The sequence below is a fragment of the Eretmochelys imbricata genome, chromosome 1 (genome assembly GCF_965152235.1).
Source record: "Eretmochelys imbricata isolate rEreImb1 chromosome 1, rEreImb1.hap1, whole genome shotgun sequence".
Taxonomy (NCBI): Eukaryota; Metazoa; Chordata; order Testudines; family Cheloniidae; genus Eretmochelys; species Eretmochelys imbricata.
This window is the reverse complement of record NC_135572.1, coordinates 225,871,561-225,898,205: the sequence shown is the minus strand read 5'-3', so window position 1 is coordinate 225,898,205 and position 26,645 is coordinate 225,871,561. Positions and strand designations below refer to the sequence as shown.

At 44.7% G+C, this 26,645-nt stretch overlaps 1 protein-coding gene across 2 annotated transcripts; it reads right to left on the bottom strand.

The window, feature by feature from the left end:
• Positions 1–200: 200 nt before the first annotated feature.
• Positions 201–19,570, bottom strand: LOC144259215 (C-type lectin domain family 4 member E-like). Of its 2 annotated transcripts, XR_013344830.1 has the most exons (7): positions 19,356–19,570; positions 17,562–17,660; positions 5,343–5,441; positions 4,549–4,700; positions 4,163–4,293; positions 3,623–3,853; positions 201–231 (listed from the first exon to the last, which is right to left on the bottom strand). XR_013344830.1 is itself a non-coding variant. In XM_077807402.1 (6 exons), exons 1-6 carry the CDS (start codon positions 19,390–19,392, stop codon positions 3,706–3,708), a joined length of 666 nt encoding a protein of 221 aa, XP_077663528.1. In that variant the 5' UTR covers positions 19,393–19,570; the 3' UTR covers positions 3,004–3,705. The 2 variants fall into 2 exon arrangements, 1 of the variants encoding a protein (XP_077663528.1); XM_077807402.1 differs by lacking the exon at positions 201–231 and having other exon boundaries at positions 3,004–3,853.
• Positions 19,571–26,645: the final 7,075 nt, after the last annotated feature.

Genomic DNA, 26,645 nt, shown 5'->3' with positions numbered 1-26,645 from the left:
ACTACCTAAAAAAAGATAGATTTAAGTGATGACAAATAATGAGGTATAAAAGTCAGAATTGGTTACAAAGAAATAAAAGGTAAAACACAAACTACTACCTAACTTAACAAGCTAAAATGAATGAAAAGCAAAGGTTTTTCTTACCAAATACTTTTACTGGCTGAACTCCTTCAGTCAGGACCTCTGCCCCAGTTCACTGATGCTTCCTTTGTCTTTCAAATGCTGTTGATGCTGTGAGTAGGGGAGAGAGGTGATTTGGGTCCTCTATTCCCCCTTCATAAAGCATTTCTCTTCTTTGAGAATCATCTCCAGCTGGGGTTCAGGTGACAGCAAGTCTGTTTTAGATGTGGACCCCCAGTTGGATCCCAAAATGTAAATTTCTCACTCACATCCTTCTTCCTGCCAAAGAATGTCTGCTCAACCCAGTAATTATCCACTTGATTATGTTGACACCTGGCTGAGGTGGTGGCTAACCCTTTGTCCCTGAGGAACTGGTTTGGGTTGCTTTTCTAAACTTGGAGCGTGTCTCAGCAATGTCATACAGTAAAATCTTATAATTTTACATACAATGTTTCTACACACATTTTACTAGGACAATAATGTTCAGTAGATTATGAAGTTTACATGTTACCGCACAAGGCATACCTGGTACAAAATTTATCACAGTCTTGTAAAAGTGGTGAACATAAGGGCACAGTGTGTCACAGTTATGTTCCTTTTCCTAAGTCTGTCTCTCCTCCCCATGAGTTCATCAACCTGAAAGTTCCTGGCTCTTACCTCAGAGCCTTTGCAATAACAGGACTTTTCCCAGTCTCCCATCTGTTTCTTGGAGCTGCTCCTCCCAGCAGTTGCTCCAGCCTGTGGTAGGTGTTGCAGCCCCCATCCATTTCCTGCTCCTCCTTTTATGAGGATCAACCAGTTACGTTTGCAGGTCTTTTTCCACATGACGTGGTTGAGGCTAATTAGCCATACAGCTGCAGGCCTCTGACCCCAGAGGAATGGTGCCCTTGTACCTTCACACCCAGCTATCTTAAATCTGACTATCTCAGGTACTAGAGCTGAGAACTCATGGTAGCATGTGGTCTGTGGTTAGTGTGGTCTATACAAACTCGCCTGGAACCCTGGTACAAACTCAGGTGGCTAGTCTGCACTGAAACCATACTGCTCTGGGACCCAAGCTAGCTAGATTAAAGTTAGCTCAGGTACGTCTACCTGAGCTGCTACTACACCATGTGGTCGCACTGTAGACATATCCTTTGTCCTCTGGCGTGGGGTTTACAGTTATTGAGTAAATATTGAAACCTCTCCTTAGACGAGCATCAGATGTTCCTCCTCTAAACCCATTAACAACAAATCCTAGGACTGTCACACATTCTGCCCAAAGAACTGGAGAAGGTGCTAAAAGAGACAAGCCTGCAGTGACTGCTGGGAAATGGATGAGACAGGAGTTAATGCTTTCTGTCTCTAGGATGAGGTCTATCCATCCCACTTTCTGCACCTTCCCCGACCAAGATATTTGCTTTTCCTACAGTAGTAAAAAAAATGTATTTAAAACTGATCACATGAATTGTTAATCACAACTGTTCCAGGCTGTGGCATTTACAGAGATTTGGGCTGCTCCTCTATTCACTGGCTGGACATGTTGCATAAATAATCATCATCAGGAATAACAATTATATAGTAACTAAAGTCGTATACTCCCTTGATCTCTGGGCAAACCTTCAACAGCCCTTGGGGGCCATGCCACAGTGCACTGTGGGGAGTATATAGTCCTGTGTTTACACCCTGGCCCACAAACCAAAACTAAAATAGAATTTGGTCTTTTCCTCCAAATGAAGCAGGAGCGCTGTGGGTAAGGACTGGGGTGCGCTGCCAGAGCTGTGTGTGGGAAGCTCTTGACTGACACAGCAGATTGTGCTGAAGGTCAGGAGTCAGGTGCATTATCAGAGCTGTGTGGAGATCCTGAAACAGCAATAAGGTGGCAGCTAACAATGCTGCCCCAATGAATCAGGGTCTTTTGTCTGTAAGATTTCATCCCAGCACACTGTGGTCCTGTCACTTTGCAGAAGGTTGGGGTTCAGGGCATAGGAATTAACCAGACTATCTTCTGTGTTTTGAAAATGACAGTAGACACACCCTGATGTGATCCGAGAGCTATCCTGCCCTGTGTGACTCAAGGACCCTGGGTAAAAGTTCATTCCAGCACCCTGGGATTCTCGCACTTTGTGGGAGGTCAGGGCTGGTTTCTCAGGAAATGGGCTTCCCAGAATGAACTGGATCAGAATCTGTTGTTTACATCTTGACTTTATTAAGATAAACACAATAGTAGACACAGTCCTGAAATAAGCAGGGAATTCCTGGAGGGGAATTGTACACAGAAAGAGTCAAAAGTAAGCAGTAGGAGATGGGACAGCACTAGGTGAAACACATACAAAGAGAACTTTATACAGAGCGTCCGACATTCTGCCTCAAAACCCATCAACAATGAGATCTAGACCTGTGGTCTCAGAGGAAGTAGTGGGAGAGCCATTGCTCCTGCCATTCAAAACTAGGATTAGACAAAGATGTGGAGAATCCACGACCAGCAACAATCCAGCACTAGCTCCAGGGCAGTGGGAAAGAACTGGGCTTATAGATCCTTTCCATTTCTAGGAGATTTGGTCTCGGATCAGTCTCTTGATTGAAAACCTGTCCTTTCTCTGGGGCAGTGGTTCCCAGAGTTGTTCTGCCGCTTGTGCAGGGAAAGCCCCTGGCGGGCCGGGCCGGTTTGTTTACCTGTCGCGTCTGCAGGTTCGGCCGATCGCAGCTCCCAGTGGCCGCAGTTCACTGCTCCAGGCCAATGGGAACTGCTGGAAGCGGTGGCCAGTACGTCCCTCGGTCTGGAGCAGTGAACTGCGGCCACTGGGAGACGCGATCGGCCGAACCTGCCAATGTGGCAGGTAAACAAACCGGCCCGGCCCGCCAGGGGCTTTCCCTGCACGAGCGGCGGAACAAGTTTGGGAACCACTGCTCTGGGGTATAAATTGTTCTGCTCCATCACAAAAGAAGTTAAATCTGGAAGAGGGATAATGAACTGGTTGGCCTTCTAAACAGTCCCAGCTGGAAGCACAGACACATGTTTCCAGTGAGGTTGGAACAACAAAGAGCTCTGAGATTTGGTCCTTTACTCCTGCATCTTTTTCCTGAAAGCTGAATCTCTTGTTAAACCCAGCAGCCACCAGAGCAACATGGACATGATGAAACACTCTCCCATTCACAGCACACACATTCTTGGGGACTGATGTGTTGGGCCCAAGGGAAGTTATTACATTTAGCAACACTTGGCTCAATTAATACAGTGAATAGCAACTCTCCCTTCAACACTTTAAGGCAAATCCTCTGGTTCTCCCGTTCTCAACCCACCTTCTCCACTGGACTCGTTGGGTGATGTCACAGGGAGTTTTATGACATCATAAACAGAGCTTGGCTGAAGTCTGGTGTTTTTCCACTTTAGTCATTTTCAGAAGTTTATATTTTTTTTTCAAAATATTTTTTTTGTGGTGAGTTCATGCCACTGAGCACGGTAACTTCCACCCCCACCTTCCTGCATATTATACAGCCCCGGACTCACAGTGATACAAACCCTCCAATCTGATCTTTCTGTGAGCTGCCCATGGTGAGGGATGGGCTCGCTCTCTGATTTCACATCCATGAGGGGTTTTTTCATCAAATACTTGTTGCCGCAGTTTCACAAATTCGATGAGATGGTATGATACAAGGGAAGTTATTCCAATTCATGTTCTCCTTTTGGGATGTATCTACAGCAACACATTTCTCCACACTGAGGTTGTTTGGTTCCCCAGGTATCCAGAACCTGTAAGACGGAGAAGTTGATGTGTCAGACGTCAGACATATCATTATGAGTGACCCAGGGGAAAGAGTTGTAACTGGTGAGGATGGAAGAGTGGTGGAAATGATAACCTATGAATCCTCCAGAGAGATTCCCCTTCCTCCCTAAAATGGATTTGTAGCTTCTCATCATGATGCCCTAAGAAACTTTCCCTTTGCTGGACCAGAAACATTTAGCTCCAGTAGGTGACAGAGATCTCTCTCTGAGACACACACATAACCACTATACTGTATGTGAATCTGCTGGACAGTCTTTACCCCAAAAGGTACTCACACTGCTGTCTTGTTATATGGAGTCAGATCCAGCCAGTGCCACTGGCCTTTCTTCTGTTGAGCCAGACCAATATAGTAATTCTCCACTTTGATTCCAATAACTGTTCTTTTTACATAATTGGAAATGAAATCCTGGATAAAAAAAATCAATTTAAATTTCACTAGATTCAGTTACTGAGCAGACAGTAGCAGCCAGGCAGGAATCTCTGGGGACTGTGAGTCTGGTGCTGGAGGTGTTGATGGCTAAGGAAGCCCATGACTGAATGACCCTGGAGCCAGAACTACTCACTCAAACTCAAGAGCAGGTGTGTGTGTGTGTGTGTGTGAAGGTCTCCTCTAGGGCTGGGCACTGAATTCCCAATAGAGTCTGACCCCCAGCAAAGATACCTGCTCAGTTCCCGTGTTGATTACGACCAGGTGGGAGCCCATCCCTGTGCAGTTCCTCTCACTGTCATCCCAGTTCATGATGTCTTTAGAGAAGTAGTAGCAGCTGGCCTGAAAGGGCTCCCAGCCCAAGGGGCAGCATGTCCAGACTCGCCCTGTGAGGGAAGAGAAATCCAAGGAGAAGGAATCATAATAATTAGAGATGGAAAATCCCTACTAGCGACATCTTTGCCATTGTCTATGGACAATGTTGAATTGTTCCTTCCAGTTTACTCTGAAGGGGTTGATGTATTGTTAGAAGACGTTAGCTAACATGGTCAGTAAGCCCAATGTGGACAAGGCAAGGTAGACTAACATGTTAGCTGACATGTTCTAACCACATACCTTTAAATTCTCAACTGGACAAAGCCAAAAATGACTCAGTTAATACAGTTTCCACCCCTTCGCTTGGGAAGACATCCATAGTCTAATGGATATGGGAATGTTAGTGTTAGAGAATATTTCCTCAACCTGAATTGCTCTTCTTTTTCTCCCATTATACCTCCTTTCTCTGACCATTCTCAATTAACCCCTCCGCATCCTACTTGTTTACACCCTGCCTGTGCTTGAAGAACATTGCTATTTCTCTCCTTAGCCCTCACTTAACCCCTCTGTACAGACTTCATTTTCTCCTCAGGGGTGAATCCCTGCAGCCCATTGTCACTGTTTTCTGTCAGTCCAGACCTCGGTGTGAATCAGGCCACTAGCCCAGAACGCTGACATAGGGGTGATTTCCTTTCTCTTTCGGTGTCACTGACCTTTCCCTTCATCTCTCCCCACGACACAGTGCCACTCTGCAGAACCCTGGGGCAGGGCCTTGTGCATTTCACAGCTTGGATTTCCCATGAGGAAAGTGACTGGTAAAGGAGAGAAAAAAAGAGAATGGATACAATATTTCCCTCCTCTTGCTCCCACATACAACCTGATTTCTTCTCCATCTCCTGGCCAAGAACTGTCACAGCATGGTTGCTCCTACTTGGGTTTGCTTTATTTTCATACATACCCAAACAATCTCCCATAGGAGAGAATAGGGTAGCTCAGCTTCCTTCATCTGGGAGAGTGGGGGGGCGGGGGGCGGCATTCCTTCAGTGGGAGAGCCGGAGGCTAGAATGCAACATTCTTTAAACTTAAAAGCCAAACCACCCCATTGATATAAACAAAACAACATCAAAAGGAACCAGCTGCAGGAGTAAAAAGAGAATGCAGGCAGAGGTCCAGCAACAGAGTGGGGGCTACTCAGTTTATTGCACCCAATGCTGCATGTATGATTACCTGCCCTATGGGCAGATGGCATATGTGAGCATTCGGTGCAAGGAGCTCCTGGACCTCAGAGACTGTGTACAGGTTTTGAAGGCCAGAGAGGCTGAACTGGAGGAGCTGAGGGAGACAGAGAGGTACATAGATAAGACTTTCCAGGACACAATAGAATGGTTCCCCCCGCAGTCTGACAACCTCTGTGCTGTTGAGGAGGATGAAGGTCCCAGGGAAGGAGAGCATCTAATTGGAGAAGAGGGAAACAATCCCATAGTTGGGACCCTCCTTCCAGTTGATGTTGTGGTATCCTGTCCCACTGAGGATACCTCTCCGGGGGAGGGAACTCCAGCTATTAGAAAGAGGCAGGTATTAGTAATAGGCAAGTCAATCATTAGAAGCATAGATAGTTGGGTTTTCCATGACCGGGAGAACTGCATGGTGACTTTCTTGCCTGGTGTGAAGGTTGCGGATCTCTCGAGACATCTAGATAGACTTATGTGTAGTGCTGGGGAGAAGCCAGTGGTTGTGGTACATGTAGGTACCAATGACATAGGGAAGAATAGGAGAGAGGTCCTGGAGGCCAAATTTTGGCTGCTAGGTAAGAGATTGAAGTCCAGGACCTCCATGGTACCATTCTCTGAGATGCTCCCAGTTCCACACGCAGGGCCAGTTAGACAGCAAGAACTGTAGAGTCTCAATGCATGGATGAGATGATGGTGTAGGGAGGAGGGGTTTAGATTTATTAGGAACTGGGGAAACTTTTGGGAAAGGGGGAGCCTAGACAGGAAGGATGCACTCCACTTAAAACAAAATGGAACCAGATTGCTGGCACTTAACATTTAAAAGGTCATAGAGCAGTTTTTAAACTAAGGGCTGGGGGAAAGCCGACTGGTGTGGAGGAGCATGTGGTTCAGACATCCCTTGGGAAGGACCTATTAATAGAGAATCTCTATGTCCTAGTGAGGACGAGAGGATGGAAAATGATAAAATACAGGCAGGGTCTGATCAGAAACAGTCAAATGAAAAAAAGTCGCATTCAGTTACATCATGTAATGGCAGACAGCTAAAAGGAGACAAGTTTTTAAAGTGCTTGTATACCAATGCTAGAAGTCTAAATAATAAAATGGGTGAACTAGAGTGCCTCATATTAAATGAGCATATTGTTATAATAGGCATCACAGAAACTTGGTGGAATGAGGATAATCAGTGGGATACAGTAATACCAGGGTACAAAATATATTGGAAAGACAGAATAGGTCATGCTGGTGGGGGATTGGCATATGTGAAAGAAAGCGTAGAATCAAATGAAGTAAAAATTGTAAATGAATCAAACTGTACCATAGAATCTCTATGGATAGAAATTCCCTGCTCTAATAATAAGAATATAGCAGTAGGGATATATCACCACCTGACCAGGGTGGTGATAGTGACTGTGAATGGGAGATTAGAGCGGCTATTAAAATAAAAAACTCAATAATAATAATAATAATAATAATAATAATAATAATAATAATAATAATAGGGGATTTCAATTATCACCATGTTGACCGGGTACATGTCACCTCAGGACGGGATGCAGAGATAAAGTTTCTTGACACCTTAAATGGCTGCTTCTTGGAGCAGCTGGTCCTGGAATCCACCAGAGAAGAGGCAATTCTTGATTTAGTCCTAAGTGGAGCACAGGATCTGATCCAAGAGGTGAATATAGCTGGACCACTAGGTAATAGTGACTATAATATAATTAAATTTAATATCTCTGTGACAGGAAAAACACCACAGCGGCCCAACACTGTAGCATTTAATTTCAGAAAGGGGAACTACACAAAAATGAGGAGGTTAGTTAAACAGAAATTAAAGGGTGCAGTGCCAAAAGTGAAATCTCTGCAAGCTGCCTGGAAACTTTTTAAAGACACCATAATAGAGGCTCAATTTAAATGTATACCCCAATTTAAAAAACATAGTAAGAGATCCAAAAAAGAGCCACTCTGGCTAAACAACACAGTAAAAGAAGCAGTGAGAGGCAAAAAGGCATCCTTTAAAAATTGGAAGCTAAATCCTCGTGAGGAAAATAGAAAGGAGCATAAACAGTGGAAAATGAAGTGTAAAAATACAATTAGGAAGATCAGAAAAGAATTTGAGGAACAGTTAGCCAAAGACTCAAAAAATAATAGCAATTTTTTTAAAAAGTACATCAGAAGCAGGAAGCCCGTTAAACAACCAGTGGGGCCACTGGACAATGAGCACTCAAGGAGCACTCAAGGACGATAAGGCCATTGCGGAGAAACTAAATGAATTCTTTGTATCAGTCTTTATGACTGAGGATGTGAGGGAGATTTCCAAACCTGAGCCATTCTTTTTAGGTGACAGATCTGAGGAACTGTCCCAGATTGAGGTATCATTAGAGGAGGTTTTGGAACAAATTGATAAATTAAACAGCAATAAGTCACCAGGACCAGATGATATTCACCCAAGAAGTTCTGAAGAACCTCTAATGTGGAATTGCAGAACTACTAACTGTAGCCTGTAACCTATCATTTAAATCAGCTTCCGTACCAGATGACTGGAGGATAGCTAATGTGATGCCAATTTTTAAAAAGGGATCCAGAGGTGATCCCGGCAATTACAGGCCTGTAAAGCTGACTTCAGTACCAGGCAAACTGGTTGAAATGATAATAAAGAACAATATTGTCAGACATATAGATGAACATAATTTGTTGAGGAAGAGTCAACATGGTTTTAGTAAAGGGAAATCATGCCTCACCAATCTATTAGAATTCTTTGAGGGGGTAAACAAGCAAGTGGACCAAGGGAATCCAGTGGATATAGTGTACTTAGATTTTCAGAAAGCCTTTGACAAGGTCCCTCACCAAAGGCTCTTAAACAATGTAAGCTGACATGGGATAAGAGGGAAGGTGCTCTCATGGATTGGTAACTGGTTAAAAGATAGGAAACAAAGAGTAGGTATAAATGGTCAGTTTTCAGAATGGAAAGAGGTAAATAGTGGTGTCCCCCAGAGGTCTGTTCTGGGACCAGTCCTATTCAACATATTCATAAATGATCTGGAAAAAGGGGTAAATAGTGAGGTGGCAAAATTTGCAGATGATACAAAATTACTAAAGATAGTTAAGACCCAGGCAGACTGCGAAGAGCTACAAAAGGATCTTTCAAAACTGGGTGACTGGGCAACAAATGGCAGATGAAATTTAATGTTGATAAATGCAAAGTAATGCACATTGGAAAGCATAATCCCAACTATACATATACAATGACGGGGTCTAAATTAGCTGTTACCACTCAAGAAAGAGATCTAGGAGTCATGGATAGTTCTCTGAAAACATGCACTCAATGTGCAGTGGCAGTCAAAAAAGTGAACAGAATGCTGGGAATAATTAAGAAGGGGATGGATAATAGGACAGAAAATATCATGTTGCCTCTATATAAATCCATGGTATGCCCACATCTTGAACACTGTGTGCAGATGTGGTCGCTCCATCTAAAAAAAAGGTATCTTGGAATTGGAAAAGGTTCAGAAAAGGGCAACAAAAATGGTTAGAGGTATGGAACAGCTTCCGTACGAGGAGAGATTAATAAGACTGGGACTTTTCATCTTGGAAAAGAGACAGCTAAGGAGAGATATGATTGAGGTCTATAAAATCATGATTGGTGTAGAGAAAGTAGATAAGGAAGTGTTGTTTACTCCTTCTCATAACACAAGAACTAGGGGTCACCAAATGAAATTAATAGGCAGCAGGTTTAAAACAAATAAAAGAAAGTATTTCTTCACATGACGCACAGTCAACCTGTGTCAGAGGATGTTGTGAAGGCCAAGACCATAACAGGGTTCAAAAAGAACTAAATACATTCATGGAGGATAGGTCCATCAATGGCTATTAGCCAGGGTGGGTAGGAATGGTGTCCCTAACCTCTGTTTGCCAGAAGCTGGGAATGAGTGACAGGAGATGGATCACTTGATGATCACCTGATCTGTTCATTCCCTCTGGGGCACCTGGCACTGACCGCTGTCGGAAGACAGGATACTGGGCTAGATGGACCTTTAGTCTGACCCAATAGGGCGATTCTTATGCTCTTATGTTCTCTGCTGCCAGTGGTAAACAGTTCTACTGACTGACTGGTGCAAGACAATCTTGGTCAACAAGGCAAACAAGAGCAGTGTCTGACCCACATGGGGCGGGTTGACGTTGGTGTGGCCAGGAAACAGCTCATTAACATCGTCATGCCTTGCTGAGCAGTAGCAGGTGTTGGGGCCTTCAGTGTTGTTGAATCTGGGTATTTTCTTAGCCTATTTACATGTGTACACTACTTCAGGAAATCACCTCTTCCAGAGCTCCCAGGGCAAACACCAACATCATGTCCCAGGAAGCAGCTCTGCCCCAGGAATTGAGTCTAGGTGCACAGATTAAGGAAGAGAGAAAACTCTTGCTGTTTGCCACAGTGCCCCCAAAAGAACCTGCATCCCAGAACTAACCTTGGTACAGATCCCATCAGTCCCACAAGCACAGGAAGGCAGAGCATACTGGAGGTGAACCACTGGCTATGAGACCGGTGTGAAGCTGAAACTTTGGGTGTTGTGAAACATTGGACACATTCTAAGGAGAGAAGGGGCTGTACGAACAGGATGGGCTACATCTCACAGGTGATGGAGAGGCTAATCTTCTGGGTTGGAGACTAGCTGGCAGTCAGGAGGGTGTAAAACTAACAACACATGGGGGAGGTTTCTGAGGGGGCGAACACAGTACAAATGTTTAAACATCTAACTTAAAGTCAAGGTGTTGGGAACTTCTTGAACGGAGGAAGCAAAAAATGTGAAGAGAAGTGTTTTTTTCAATTGCATATGTACCAGTGCCAGGAGCCTGGGTTATGTACAAGAGGATCTGGAAAATCTCACTGATGAGAAGAAATTTGATATAATTGGCACTACTGAAACCTGATGGGAGGCTTCACATGCCTGGAATGTTAAAACTACTAGTTATCACCTGTTTAGAAGGATCAAGTGGGTAAGAAAGATGGTGGGTGGCTGTGACACTCACAGCGTCCCAATGCCAGAGGGCAAGGGGCTCATTGGTAACAGGTAATAAGTTTCAGCTGGCCTGAGCAGTTCAGTGTACCCCAGTTCACTGATGTCATAATCTGTGTCTAATAGGTGTCACATAACATGTCATTGGAAAACTAATAATTCACCAATCATTAATTGTCTTGGATGATGTAAGTATATGGTGTGTATTAAAAGTTATGAATAGATAGGCTGGAATTATATCTAAAATGTATATAAACCAGGCATGTAAGAGGGATTTAGTAAACAGGTCTGCCCTAGACAAAGGAATGTGTTTGCTTCTCTGACCAGCCTGGTCATCAGGCAGAGACAATGAAGGTCTATTTTCATATTAGATAAACAAAGCTATCAAGCTAACAAGCGGGGAAGAGAAACTTTATCTGAGCTATAAAGACAAGGGACCTGAACCTCAAATGATAAGCAATGTATCAACTGATTGGGTATAATATTACTGTATTATGAAAGTCTATTGATTGAGATATTTTATGAAAGCCTATGACACACTAGTGATTGATATCAACGTGCAATGTCTGTATTAGCAGAACATAAGGGATTATGAATACTCATTGATTTCATGCTTTAAAGTGTGTGTCCAAACAAAGGAAGAAACAGGTCTCTCCCAGACAGGATGGAATGTCACAGTTATCTACCTGTCCCCAATGAAAATAACCAAAGTGTGACCCAAAATAATGGAATCCCCACTTACACAGAAAATCAGCGGGGGAATGGGAAGTCCACAAGAAGGGAAGAACAGCAAAAGGTCTTCCTGCCTCTTGAAACAAGGTTGTTGAACTTTGGAAGATATAAGCCAGGACAGAAATTATCTTTGGCATTGATCACTGGACAGATACAAGGGCCTGGGGCTCTTGCAAGCCAAGAAAGGTGGATCCTTCAACCAAGGCGGGGTGGGTTTGAAGTCTCTGGGAACTGAATATAGGTGAGATAGCTGCTTAGGTAAAGATTGTACCTTGCTATATTAAGTTTTAGATTTTTAGATATGTGTTTTCATTTTTATTCATTTGGGATCTTTTTTAACTTTATTCCTTTTGCTTAGCATCACTTAACCTATGTCTTATTGTGAATACATTTGTTTTGTGTTTATTATAAACCAACTCTGTGCTGTGTTTGAGGGGAAGGTGTATTTATCCCAGTTAAGTTAATAAGCTGTAATGTACCTTTGTCTCTTTAAATGATCAAACAAACATTATTTTCCTGAGTTATCCAAGAAAGAGCAGGACACTTCAGGGCACACAGGATCAGGAAAAATTTGGGATGGGGGTGTGTTAGAGTCACCCTGCAAGTAGTAACCAAGGCTGGTGGAAGTTGGAGGGTGGCTATGGGGCTGTAGAAAGGCTGCTGGAGTCAGAGCTGCTGAACCAGGGATGGCTGAACACAGACACTCAGGGTGATCTGCATACTTGCAGGCTGGCTGTGAGTATCCTAGGCTGTGAGCTACAGCTGCAAAGCATTGAAAGGCACCCAGGGTTGCAGGACAAGTGCTGACACAACCCACCACTGGTTTGGACTGAACCCTAGAATTTGACAGTGGCACTCTACATTAAAGATACTATTACCTGCTTTGGAGTTATTAATAACTCAAAACCACAAGATCGTCAATGTATATGGATCAATGTGATAACTAACAAAACCCAGGAGGAGGTACGGATGGGAGTCAGTTACAGACCAGCAAATCAAACTAGGGAACAGGATGAATTGCTCCTTCCTGTAAAGTTGTGGAAAGAAAAATTGTGTTGTTATGGGGAGAATTCAATTTGGAAGCCAGTAGTAACCCTCATTAGAGTTTCTAAAAATGATGGATGATCATTTTCTAACAAAAAAGGTATTGCACCAAACACATTTTGGACAGCACCATGAACAGCTGAAGATGAATTATCACTGAACTGAAAATTGGTGGTTGTCTAGGGACCAGTGATCATGCCCCAGTTACATTCCTTGTGGGCAAACCTAAGACAGTCCCAACCAGTTATGAGTGTGTGTGTGTGTGTGTGTGTACACACACTTTCTGCTTCAAAAGACCTAATTTCCCAAACCTGAGGAAGATTATGAGTGAAATTGATTGGGAGGAAAAATGAAGACAGAAAATTGTGAATGCAAATTGGGAGTTCTTTAAGGAGAATTTATTAGATGGCCAAAAACCCATGATTCAGAAATTGTGATAGAGAACTACTTTGCTTAAAAGCCCATTCCAGTTAAGAGGTCAAGTGAAAACAGGAATTAGAATAAAATATGTATATAAAACCAATGGAGAAAGGGGAAGTAGATAGAAATCAGTATAAATTAGAAGTTATGGCACATAGAAAAATGTTAAGGGAAGTTAAAGACATCAGGGAAAAATCCATGGCTGACAAGGCTTAGGAGAATAAGAAATGTTTTTTAAGTATATCAGGAACAAAAGAATTCCTAAGAACGGTATAGGCCCATTACTATGTGTAGATGGTAAAATTGTTAATAATTCTCCAGAAAAGGCAGAAATATTCAATAAATATTTTGGTTCTGCATTGGAAAGAAGCAGGATGATGCATTCATATCACATGAATATTATGTACTTTCCAGATCATTAGTAACTAAGGAGAATGTTAAACAACAGTTACTAGGGATTAACATTTTTAAATCAGTAGGCCCAGACAACATGCACCAAAACGTCCTAAAAGAGGTGGCTGAGGAGTTCTCTGGCCCACTGGTGTTAATTTTTAGTAAATCTTGGAATTCCAAGGAAATTCCAGAAGACTGGAAGAGTGCTGTTGTGCTATTCAATTCAATGCAAAAAGGACAAGTGGTATCATCTGGGTAACTGTGGGCCAGTTAGCCTGACATAGATCCCAGAAAAAATATTAGAAATATTGATATGGGCATCACCCAATAAAGAATTAAGGAAAATAATAGAATTAATGCCAATGAACATGGCTTTGTGGAAAGTAGGTCTTGTGAAACACATCTGATTTTATTTTTGGTTAGATAAGTTTGGCAGATAAAAGTAACTGTGTAGATATATTTAGAGTTTTGCAAAGCTTTTTAGCACCACATGACATGTTAATTAAACAACTAGCACTGTACTACATCAATAAAGCACATGTTAAATGAATTAAGAACTGGCAGATCTCAAAAAGAAGTTGTCAGTGGAGAATTACCATTGCGGGGGGTGTTTCTAGTGGGGTTCAACAGGGAGCAGGACTAGACCTGATGCTATTCAACATTTTCATCAATGATCTGGAAGTAAATATGAAAGAACTGGTGATAAAATTTGCAGGTGACACAAGGATTGGCTGACTGGTAAACAATGATAGGGCCACACAACAACCAAACACACAGAGAGACCAGATTGAAGGCAGAAAGGTACAACTCATCACACTGCACCGCAGATTGGCTCTTTTGCAGAGCGCCACAAGGGACCTAGATCACATGGCTTCCCCAGCCTGCAAATGGGTCCAGGCAGGGCCATCCCAAAGGGGGTACGGAGCCTGGGACAAATCAGCCTGTATTGGCCCCCCTTAACATTTTTTCTACAGGTTAAATCTGGTGTGTGGAGGGAACACCAGTGCTGGGGGGCGAGGGACAATCGACAGCCACAGGGTAGCACTTGTGCTAGGGGCAAGGGGGCCCCCTGTGCTGAGGGGTCCCGAAAAAGGGAGAGGTCTGGGGCAGAAGGGCAATGGGTGGGGTCAGCCTGGCGCTAGCGTGTTCCAGCGGAGCTAGGATGCTGGCGGCTGGTGCGGCGGTGGGGAGCAAGAAAAAGAAATAAAACGCATGCTTCCTGCCGGTGAGTGCAGGCCCGACCCCCGCTGCTGATGCCAGGCCCCCCGCTAACCCTCCTGGGCTGGCCTGGCCCCCCGAACCCCTAATCCTACCCCCCCGGGCTGGTCTAGTGCCCCCCGCACAACACATGCACACTGAAGCGCGGAGCCCCCCAAAGCACGGGGCTCAGAGCTGCTGCCCCAATTCGCCATACCCAGGGGACGGCTCTGGGTCCAGGAAATCCCATATAACTTAAAATGATGGCTTGTAATTTTAACACAGTTTCCAATATGCCACATATACAGAATTGGCAAGACGAATTCAGAGATATTGCATCCAGTTCTTTTGTTCCACATTTTATAAAGGATGTTGATCAATTGAAGAGGTTGCAGAGGGCAGCCATAAAAATTATTCAAAAGTGCAAAAATAGCTTTACAGAGACACTTTAGGAGCTCAATCTGTTTAGCTTATCAAAAAGAAGATCAAGAGGTGACTTGATTATACTGTCTAAGTATCGTCGCAGAAAGAAAATACCAGGTACTAAAGGGCTCTTTAACCTAGTGGAGAAATACAGAACAAGAACCAGTGACTGTAAATTAAAGCTGGGCAAATTTAAGTTGGAAATAAGGCACCGTTTTTAAGAGAGGGTGATTAACCATTGGCACAAACAACCAAGGAAAGAGGTGGATTCTCCATCTCTTGATGTCATTAAATCAAGACTGGATGCTTTTCTGGGAGATAGGATTTAGTCAAACTCAAGTCATTCGTCTCAATACCAGGATGACTGAGTGAAATTCAATGGCCTGTGATATTCAGAAAGTCAGACTAGTTGATCCATTTTGGCCTTAAACTCTATGAAAATCATTTCTTCAAAAGCTGAACAATGATTACATGACAAAAAAAGAACTTGTAAAACTGTGAATAACAGCACCATCTGGTGACTCCTGCCATAACAATCCTCCAATATTAATCCCAGGATGCACCTCTTTGGATAAAGAGAACATAGAAATTTGCTCTGACTTTTATAGAGGAGTATATCAACCAGGCTACCCTTAAATCCCCAACACTCAGGGAACTGGGAGGAGCATGTAGAGCAGAGGTGGCAAACTACGGCCCACGAGCCACATCCAAATCAAATGTTGTGAGGCTCATAATAAAGTCGTGAGAGTTGGTTATTGAGTGGGGGGAAGCTTTGGATTGACTAGGCTGTCTCTTAGTTCTTGTCTAATGAGGCACCAACCACTGCTTTAAAGCGCACGACAGCCAACCCCAAGTGCTCAAACATCATGAATCAGAACGCTTCCCCCCCAGATGATGACATTTTATAACATAATAAATTATGGGATCTTATGATTTGCCTTGTGGGCTTTGCTCCTTTCAGGGTCATGTTTTTGAGTTTTTTCTGAAACCAGGAGGGCTAAAAACTTATTTTTTAAATGAGTGCTATGCTATGATCCTGCGTAATCACATGACTCCAGGATCTGGGGCTTTAAGAAAAACAGCAAATATTGTGAGATTTGTGATAAATAATGAGAGTTGGCAACACTGAGTAATCCCGGGCTCAACAGACCTGACAAAACTAACAACAACTTGTTTCCCTCCAGTCAATTTCTTCTGGAAGGAAGCTCCAGCTCTTTACTGACTGTATCTACAGTAGATGCTTCCCCAATCACAGAAAATCAGCTGCCTCTGGGGTGAAATGTGGCAGCTGTTTAATGACACAAAGAGTAGGTCAGGACAGCAGAGATCAAGTGAAAACCCAAATGGACCTGCCGGGGGGATTCCAGGAGACAGTGTATAGCTGCCTGAGATGGGATTTGACATGGACACCAGATTAAACGCTGCTATTGATGTGCAATACATTGCCCGCTCTTTAATTTCCACAAGGGAGCAGCATTTTTTACATATTACACAAAAGGTGTCACTTTCAGCAGCCCCTGGCACTTGAGGGTCAGACAGGGAGGGAGGTGTATCCTCCTGAGTGACCCACACCACACCCTGCAGACCATGACCTACAGCACCCCTGTGCCCAGCTCCCGGCAGTGTATGAGAGCCTGGCCTGGCTGCACTGGCTCCTCAGTCCATGCTGCTGTGTCTGAGACAGCAGGAGGGAAAGGCCCAATAACAGCGACAGAAAAATAATGAAATCTCCCCCCTGACATAGCTGCCTTTCCTCTGGAGCCTGGGGGGGCCTTCAGTCTCCTGCCAAGACTGTAAAGGTTCCCACCGCCAGCAGGGGTGAGCGAAGGCAGCGGGAGATCCAGTGACCGCACACAAATAATAATGGGCTTCATCACACTTGCGACAGAAACCACCGAGAAACACAGGCGTGCTGTGGGGAGTGGTGCTGGTTACTCAGGAGGGGAAACTTTTCTCTCTGTGTCAATAGGCAGAGTGTGGGATGGGGCAATGGATTAACTGTAGAGGAACAGACTATTGTTCCATCTAGCCCTGCATCAGGCTTCTTGCAGAGATTGGTGTTAGATGCCTCAAATAAAAATAATATATCTCCATATCTAGCTACCTGTCCCACTTTGAGGTTGGGGGAAAGGAGGGACGGTTCTTTCTGGCCCCTATAGAGATCATTTATCTCCTAATGCCTGAGGGTTTTTTACCTTTCTCTTTATTATGCTGCCCTTTTTATATCCAGCAATGGCACCAGACTTGGTTGATTCCCTGCAGCAGGCAGTTCCACAGCTTGAGTTTACAAGCCTTTCATTTTACTGATTCTAAATTTACCAGCCACTATCTTACTCAAGATCCTTTTTGTTTTTGTAAGATGGGAAAAAGGAAAGAAGCAGGGAGGACAGACCCCAAAGAGAGCAATAAAATCCCCTCTTGTTTTATACATTTACTTTTTCTTTCCAATGAAGCCAAATAAACAGAATTCAAAACCCACCCATGCAGCCGGAGATGACACAGGCCTTGAGGACAAGAACACAAACAAGAATGACCCAGGGGCTCAGCCAGCGGCAGAGTTTCCTCTCTTCTGTGGGGCCTGAAATACATAAGGTAAGAGCAGGAATCACACACCCTTCCCAAAGATAAAATTGCAGGAGAGCCCCTGTTTTCCTGATTCCAACACAGTGTTCTGAGACAGATGTGAGGAATTTTCCGAGAATTACACCTGGACCCAGAAGCCTGCAATTAAAAGTGGCTCAGTTACAGGAGCTAGGGTTAGTGCAGGGTCCCCCAACTCTTCTCTTTCTTTTTTTTCTCTCTACCCACAAGACTTGTCTCTCCTCTTCTTTCCCCTTTATTCCTTCTCTCGTCCATTGCTTGGTCCCCCACACCTCCTTTTCTCCCCATAACCTCTCCCCATATATATCTCCTTCTATCTCCCCAGCCACTCCTCCTTTCTCTCATTGCATTCTCTTCCTCCACCTCTGCCCACCTCTCCCTGTTTATCCCATCTTTCTACCTCCATCTTCTCTACTTCCCTTTTGTTTATCCTCTGTACTCCCTTCTCTCTCCTCTCCCCATCCACCTTTCCTTACTGTTTAGGGATCTGTCTACACTTTGAGCTAGGGGTGTGATTCCCAGCTTTAGGATACATACCTGTGTTAGCTTTGATCAACTAGTGTGCTAGAAGTAGACTGTAGCCATGGTGGCATGTGCAGCAGGAGTGCCTGATGACATACCTAGCATATCTAATGAACACACACTTATGGCAGCTACCCCCACTTGCTGCTTGCACTGCTCCAGGTAATCTATTTTTAGGACACTAGCTCAAACAAAGCTAGTGTGGGTATGTCTCCTTGAGCTAGGACTCACACCCCTAGCTCAAAGTGTAGATATTCCCTCCTATGTGTATGTCTACATCGCAAATGGAGATGTGATTGCAGCGTGCGGAAGGCATACCTGTGCTAGCTTTAATCTAGCTGGGGCAGGTAACAGTGGTAGCGAGGACTGGGTGGCGTAGGCTTCAGCACAGGCTAGCCATCCCAGTACAAGCCCACTGGGGACCCTGGGTGGGTACTTGCACTGCTAGCCTCTGCTGGGGTCCATGCCGCTGCATCTCTGCTGCAATTGTCCACACAGGCATGTCTACATGCCCTACAATCACCCCTTCATTTGCGGTGTATATGTAACATATGTCTCTCTCTTCCTGGACTGTTACTCACAGGTCAGTGCCCTAAGTTGCCCAAAGGAATGAAAGTCCAGCTCAGCCTGTTATATAGAATTGTTTATAAAAGTCAGTCAAAGTTGGAGACAAATACAAGTGGTAAAAATTGGGTTGTTTACAGTGAAAAAATCATGACCAGTCTTCAAAGCATCTAGTAAGGTCGGAGGTTGGCATTGTAATGAGCAGTAAGAGTGTAGAAATGGGAGAAAATGTTTATGGTTGAAATCATCCAAATGTGTTTCAACTGGTTCATTTAATGGGGTCAGGTTGACACCCCTTCTTGGACATTGTTTCTGTGCGATCATTGAAATGGACAGAAGGTGATTGCTTTTCTCTCATAATTTCATTATCCCTTCCCCAATTCCTTTGGGCCATTCTCCAGCCCTGTTACTTCCTGGTTCCATTCTCTTTGTCCCTCTATCTCATCCTTTCCAGCCATTGTTCCCCCAGTTCTGTATGGTCTTTCCCCAGAACTTCTCTCCTCTATCACTCCCTCTCCATTGCCTTCCCAAATCCTTATTTCAATCCATCCCGCCCTACAAAGTGAGATGAAATCCCCATTCTCACCTGCAGTTCCTGGGCTGGATTTCCCCGTTGGGCCCATGGCCTCTCCCAGAACCTCACTGTCCCCACCAGTGACTCCAGGGAATACACGCAGCCACCAGCATAGGGGACCGTTCTACTGAAGAACAAATTGTATTCTGAGCTGGTCAAACACAAATGAGGAGCCTTAATGATGTCTGATGAGATGGCAAGGCTGAGAGCCAGAGCCTGGAGATAAATACCACACAGAAGGTAGTGGAGGGAAGGGGAAGTTTTCAACCGGTCTTGTGATGGCTCGTTTCAGACCAGAAGTAGATAATTATGAGACATAAAAGCAACTCCACCCTAGTCCCCCTCCCCCCCCCAAATATATACATAAAAAAGTGAAGAAAATGAGGATGGAAAAGAGGAACTATCCCCCATTCCTGAAATAGTTTATTTCGAAAATATTCATGCAGTTTTGCAACATGTAACATTGTAACATTAACCTTTTATCTTCTAGGTTTGCCCTGTGTCTGTGGGGTGGGAAGGGGAATCTTTAGCCTGTCAGATCTCACACGCTACGGATTAAGCCAGTTTAAAGCCAACACAGGCCTAACGTTTGCTATAAGGGAGGTTCCCCAGATTTAAGCTGATTAAGCCAGTTTGATACTGCCTGTTTTTCTAGGGTTTGTCCCCTATCCAGTACTCAGACAAAACCAGATGTGGCTTTGTCGGGAATCAGACACACAAGGTCGTGCCAGCAGGGATGAGGCAGCATGCTCTTAAAAATGGAGCTCCCCTGTGAGGTGAGACCTCGCTTTCACTGCGAAGGGGAAGGCGTATGCTGTTCCTGGAAGTACTGGCATGTGTTCTGTGAATGTGTGACAGGCCACCCTACTCTGCCATGGTACATTTTTTGTTTTTCATTATCAGCTTTCTTTAATCCTTTTACATCATGTTCATTTTTAACATCTTTTTCTACAAAATTAGGCAGTCTAGTTTTTAGTTTTCTCTTAAACAGAATGTCTGCGTGAGACAATTAGGGTGACCAGATAGCAAGGGTGAAAAATCGGGACGAGGGTGGGGTTGGGGGGGATAATAGGCACCTATATAGGGAAAAGCCCCAAATATGGGGACTGTCCCTATAAAATTGGGACATCTGGTCACCCTGGAGACAATCCATGTTTCAAGGGTGCTGCCTATAGTTAAGCAAGCCTAAGTCAGGATTTGAATTAGATTCGTTTGTTTTTTTTAGTAGCTTCTCTATAATTTTTACACCATTCTCCACTAGATCATTTGGCTGTGGGTATCTAGGACTTGCTGTAATATGCCAGAACCCGTAATATCTCACAAATTTTTTTGAATTCATATCCTGCAAATTGTGGACCATTGTCTGACATTACCATTGAAGGAATATCATACCTAACAAATATTGATTTATGCGTGTTATTACATGCTTTGCTATGGTGTTGTCCAGTAAAGTAATCTCTGGAAAGCGTGAGTAATAGTTTAAGATCACAACATAATCTTTACCTGCATATCTGAATAAATCAATTCCAACTTTATACCAAGCCTCTAAAGCTTCCTGAGGTACCAGCATAGGTTCTTTCACAGGCTTAGGCTGTAACTTTTGATGTTTCACATTTCTTAACTGCTTTCTTCACCCGTTTGAGGCCAACACAGCTCTGGCCCTTCTTTTGTATTTTTTATTTCCTAAACGTCCTTCATGAGTTCTAATAAGCTTGTCAGGCTGTAATATTTTGGGAACAGTTATTCAGTTGCTTCTAAACAAAATACCATCAATCACTGAAAGTTCTTCTTTGAAGTGAAAATATGGACTAGGTATATGGTGTCCAGGCCAACCTACTGTTATAGCTTTTATAACTCTTGCCAAGGTCTCATCATGTACTTTGGCTGCTGCAAACACAGTCCACATTTTGTCAGAGACAGGGTAGTTTTTCTTTATAACAGGGGTGGTCAACCTGTGGCTCCGGAGCTGCATGCGGCTCTTCAGAAGTTAATATGTGGTGCCTTGCATAGGCACCGACTCCGGGGCTGGAGTTACAGGTGCCAACTTCCCAATGTGCTGTGGGGGTGGGGTGCTCACTGCTCAACCCTGACTCTGCCACAGGCCCTGCCCCTACTTCACCCCTTCCCCCAAAACCCCCACTCCTTCCTGCCCCCTTCCATGAGCCTGCCATGCCCTCGCTCCTCCCCCTCCCCTCAGAGCCTCCTGCATGCCGCAGGAGGCATGGGGAAAGAGGGGGAGGTGCTGATCAGCAGGGCTGCTGGCAGGCAGTGGGAAGCTGATGGAGGGTGCTGATGTATTACTGTGGCTCGTTGGCAATGTACACAGGTAAATTCTGGCTCCTTCTCGGGGCAGGTTGGCCATCCCTGGTTTATAAGGTTCACATGCATATATCAGATTCAGAGTCATTTTCTGCTACAGTATTGTCAAAAGCTCTAGACCAGTGGTTCCCAAACTTTAACAGCCCACGAACCCCTTTCACTAAATTGTGAAATCTCGTGAATCCCCTCCTAAAAATGAATATTTCCAGGGATTTAAGTTTAAATTTCCTCCGCACTCTGCGGGGCTCCTGCTGCTGGATCCTGTTGACTGCCCTGGTCAACTGAGCTCCACTGAGCTCGGGCTGCAGGTCCCGCTGACCGCCAGGGCTTGGGCTGCCAGCCCTGTGCGGAGCGCTGGGGTTCAGGCAGCCAGCTCCCCCACTGACGGGGGCAGGGCTCGGGCTGCCAGCCTCAACTGCCCAGCTTCGCTCTCCCTGGGGCTCGGGCTGTCTGCCCTGCCACCGGGTCCCACCTGCTGCCTCCAGTGCCCGGGGTCCCATGGCCCGCCATGAGTGACATTTTTCTGGCGAACCCCCGGTAACGTTCTGCGAACCCTCAGGGGTTTGCGAACCCCAGTTTGGGCACCACTGCTATAGACAGAGTATCCACTAAATCCCATCCTGCTTTATATTCTATTTGCAATTCAGATAACTGCAGTTGAGAAAAGCAGTCTCTGTACTCTGGGAGGAGTGTCAGCCAGTCCCTTCATCGAAGGGGAGTTGTCAAAATCCTGCGGATGCATCCAATGTGGAGAAACATTTAGTGCCAACCATTTCTCCAAATATGTGTTCCCTAGTGGGCATGGGAAAAAGTGTTCTTTTAACATACTTGTTAATTTTTTTCGGGTTCGTTTTTTTTTCTACAATTACTAATGAACGAACCCATTCTGTGTCTCCTTTACTGTCTTGATTACCTCTAGTGCCATTAATCTATTTAGCTCCTCTTTTGAGTTTTTTTCTCACAGCTAGAAGAACATTCCTAGGGGAATGTATGATGGAACAACTAGGCTCTGTCAATTCAGTTTGATATTCTGCTGGCAGTTTTCCAATGCCCTTAAAGACATCCTAAAACTGCTCCCCAATACCTGAGTCCCCTTGCCCCTCTAATGAGTATATTTTCTCTGAACGAACCCTAGTGTTGGGCGTGTTTTTAAGGCCAGTATAGGTACATTTTTGGCACAATTAACAAAATTTATTATTTTTCAATCTTATTTTTAACGTTCCCTCTAATTCACATGTGCCCACAAGTAGAAATGAGCTCTCCACTGTAAGGCCTTCACTTTACCTGTCTATTAGCAATGTACCCAGTCTTTTTTTAGACCCTTAAAATATATTCCATTACCACATTTGCTTGAGCACCAGTGTCTCGTTTAAAAGTCAAAAAAGTTCCGTTCATTGCCAAGGTAACAGCCTGATTATTTGGTGCAGCTGCTTCATTCAAAGCTCTTCTTCTGTGCTGCTAGCTCTGTTCTCCTCATGTTACATAGCGTGTGTACTTTGGTTCTTTTGGTGCATCTGCTATTGCAAATTGCACACTCTTTCAAAATTATTGAATTTCGTGCACTTGTTGCAATGTTGTCCAAATGCAATTCATTGCTGAAATTTCCTTCCACGTCTTGTGTAATTCTTTATGTTGTCCTCAACAAATTCCTTTTTTGCAAACTCACTTTTTTTTTTTTACAGGCTTTGTTGAACATTTCTGCTTTCCCTTTGCCCTGAGGGTCTGTGATTCTGTCCATCAAAGCAGTATCTTGTTTTCCCTCCAAAAGTGTCAATCTGTTCTGGGTAACCTCTGCTGTCTAGCATCTTCTAAATGCCTAATCCAGGTTCAAATCTGGGTCTTCCATTGTCTTTTTCTAATCTTTGGTTCTCGAATTCCTGTCGTTAGTTGATCTCGGATTAGTGAATCTGTGAGCTGATCATAATTAAATGTTTGGCTCAACAGCTTGAGATCCACCATGAATTCTTCAAACAACAATCCTTCTCTCTGAGCTCTCATGAAATTTATATCGTTCAAAAATTTCATTTGTCTCGGGTGTGCAGTACTCTTCAAACTTCATGCATTTTATAGCATGCTTGTGCTGCCTGACTTAACTGTACATAATTAGAAATATCTAGTGTTTTGACCCCACGATAATTTTTTTTAAAAAATAGCTCCCTTCTGTTTATCTTCTTTTTCAATAAATCCACTCACTTGCATGTACAGGCTGAATCTGTGTTGAAATCCCTTCCACTTATCTGCTGTATTGCCAGAGAACTTCAGCTCCAGAGGAACTCTCAGCTGCTCCATTTTCCTTACCCCTTTTGTCCTGTACTCTCTTCTCCAGTCACTCTCTGACCACTCCTGTTACCGTGTAGTGTTTGTGGGCGCCGTGTAGGAGACTCAGGACTGTAGGAAGATCAGAATATATCATTTATTATAGATTCAGCTCAGCAACTCAGAGTCTGGTGTTACAGTTTAGAAGGCGGCCTCAGAAGTGCTCACAGCTCTCCCTAATGTATCTATACAGCTAAACTGGGCACAGCCCTAAAGGGGGCAAATCTTCACAGGGATATCTCCAAGGTAAATGCAGGATCCCACAGGAAATGACATTAATGATTGAATGCAGGGAAGGCCTCCGCTGAGTCAATCCCTGAATATCCCACGAGGATACTAGGGGACCTGTGCTGATAGATGTACCTCTTTTTTTATTGAAAAAGCAATAACCCCCCACCTGTGGTGCCCATAAGGGGTGCTGCAAGTAGCCTTTCAGAGATTCAGAAATATTAAGGCCAGAAGGGACCATTTGAGCATCTAGTGTCTGACCTCCTGTGTAACTCAGGCCATAGAACCTCACCCTGTTTACTCCTGCATTGAGCCCAGTAACTTGTATCTGACTAGGGCAGGACTTTCCAGATAGTCATCCAGCCTTGATTAGAAGACATCAAGAGCACAACCATTTCCACTGGTAGTTTGTTTCAAAGGTTAGCCAGACCCACTGTTACGAGTGTGCGCCTTATTTCTAGTTAGAATTTGTCTGGCTTCAATTTCCAGCCATTGGTTCTTGTTGTTCCTTTCTCTGCTATGCGAAAGGGCCCCTTTACCTAGGATTTTTTCTGCATGAAGGGCCTTAGACCTTTCTCATTGCTCCCCCATCTAGCGAGCAAACTTTCAGACTGAGTATTTGGAACTGAGGCCCCATCATGGGGTTGAGTGTTTGCGGGAGCTCTTCATGTTTCACCAGAGCATGCCCACAGCTGCCAAAGTCCACATAGCGCTTTGAGATCTGCTGGTGCAAAGCACGATACGAAAACTAGGTATTATTATGATCTCATCTGAGCTAAGTGAAGTTTTTCTAGAGCATTCCCAGAGCATTCCGTGCTCCCCAGAGAATGTTTTATAGTTCTAGATCCTATTTCCTCCCATGTCGACGCCGTGGGTGGAGGTGGGGTTGGTGGTGCACTAGCAGGTGGTATAAGGTGAGTGGACAGGAGTGTGGGGAAGAAGAGAATGGAAACGCTTGAGGGGCTAGTGGTAGAGAAGACACTCTAGCATAGTCAGCAGCCCCTTCCGCTGACTGCAGCGCGGGATTTTGGGAGACCCTGTGGTAATGTTAGGCAGCCCAGGCTGTGTCAGTCAGTCAGTCTGAGAATCAGGGAGAACCACAGTAGGAGGGCCTGTCTGTGTCCAACTGCCTCACTAAAGAATCCTTTATATATATGTAACCCCTTGGGGTTCAGAGAGCATGGCCTCTTTAAATATTTTTCCTATTGGGGAGGGGGAGCAGTGAGAGAGAGGAGGGAAACTTGGGGGTGTGGCTCTGGAGCCAGGGGAGAGAGGGGCTGCAGCTGGAAGGCCTGGAAAAAAGTGAAGGAGAGAGAACCTGCCTGAAGCCTGAGAGGGACAGGGCGGCTGATCGGGGGACACCCCAGGACAGGAGCCAGGAGGAGCACTGTGCCAGGGAGGAATCGCCCGAGAAGGACAGGCCGTAGCTGGATCCAGTATCACTGCTGCCCAGAGCTGCATGGGGCTGTGAGTACTGGGGCTTGTGACTCTGCACTGGGAATAAAGAGGGAGGCTGTAGCTAGTTAAGTGGGGAGGTGGTTGCTCTGTGTGGCTTTGCAGAGAGCGGCAGAAGAGGGCACCAGAGGGGTTTGTTGGGGAAAGTTCACTGGCGCCGAAGACAACCAGGAGCACCCAAGACTTAGCACTGGACTGGAACTTTCCTCAGGACCCCTGAACTCTGTATGCAGACACATTGCTCAGTGTCTGCCCTTTCAGATTGTGCTACCACTGAGCCTGTGGGGCCTTGGTTTGGATGCAGCCCTGTTCTACTGCTCCCTCAACATTTCCCCTTGTTTTTTTTCTCCTCTCATCCCTCTGTAAATAAATATCTCCCTGTGTTATATCCATTGTACTTTTCCTGTGGGTGGGTGTGTTCACTCTGGGGGGCTTGGAACAGGTGCCCCTGGTGTGGAAGGAATTTTCCTGGTGGATTCCTGTGCGCGCCATCTCTTGGCCAGAGCTGCCTGCAGAGCAGACTCCATCTTGGCCATGAGGGCGCTAAAGTTACAGATACAATACAGCTGAGTCCTGTCTCTTTCCTACAGCGAGGGCACCACAGGTATCAGGGAAGTGTCAGAGGAAGGAGGGGAATGGGTCACACACTGAGCGGGGCAAGGAGGGGAGCACTCACTGAGGGACTAGCTGCTCCAGGTCCCAGTAAGAAGCGCTGGAGGAACATAGGAGCATGGAGACTAAGGGAGGGGACTAGCAGTAGCTATACTCCTTGCCGGAGAGAGGTTAATGTGCTGGAGTGCTAACACCAGATGAAGGTCCCTTGAGGGGTGTGACGTTATCTGATTAAAATATGACCATGTAGATCCACTGTGATATAATTGCAACAAAACTTATACAAAGTATGTCAAGTAATGTGTCTATGGAAAAGTTATTGTTTGCTGAATATGATTATCCTATGTGTATGCATGTATCATGTTTGTATCT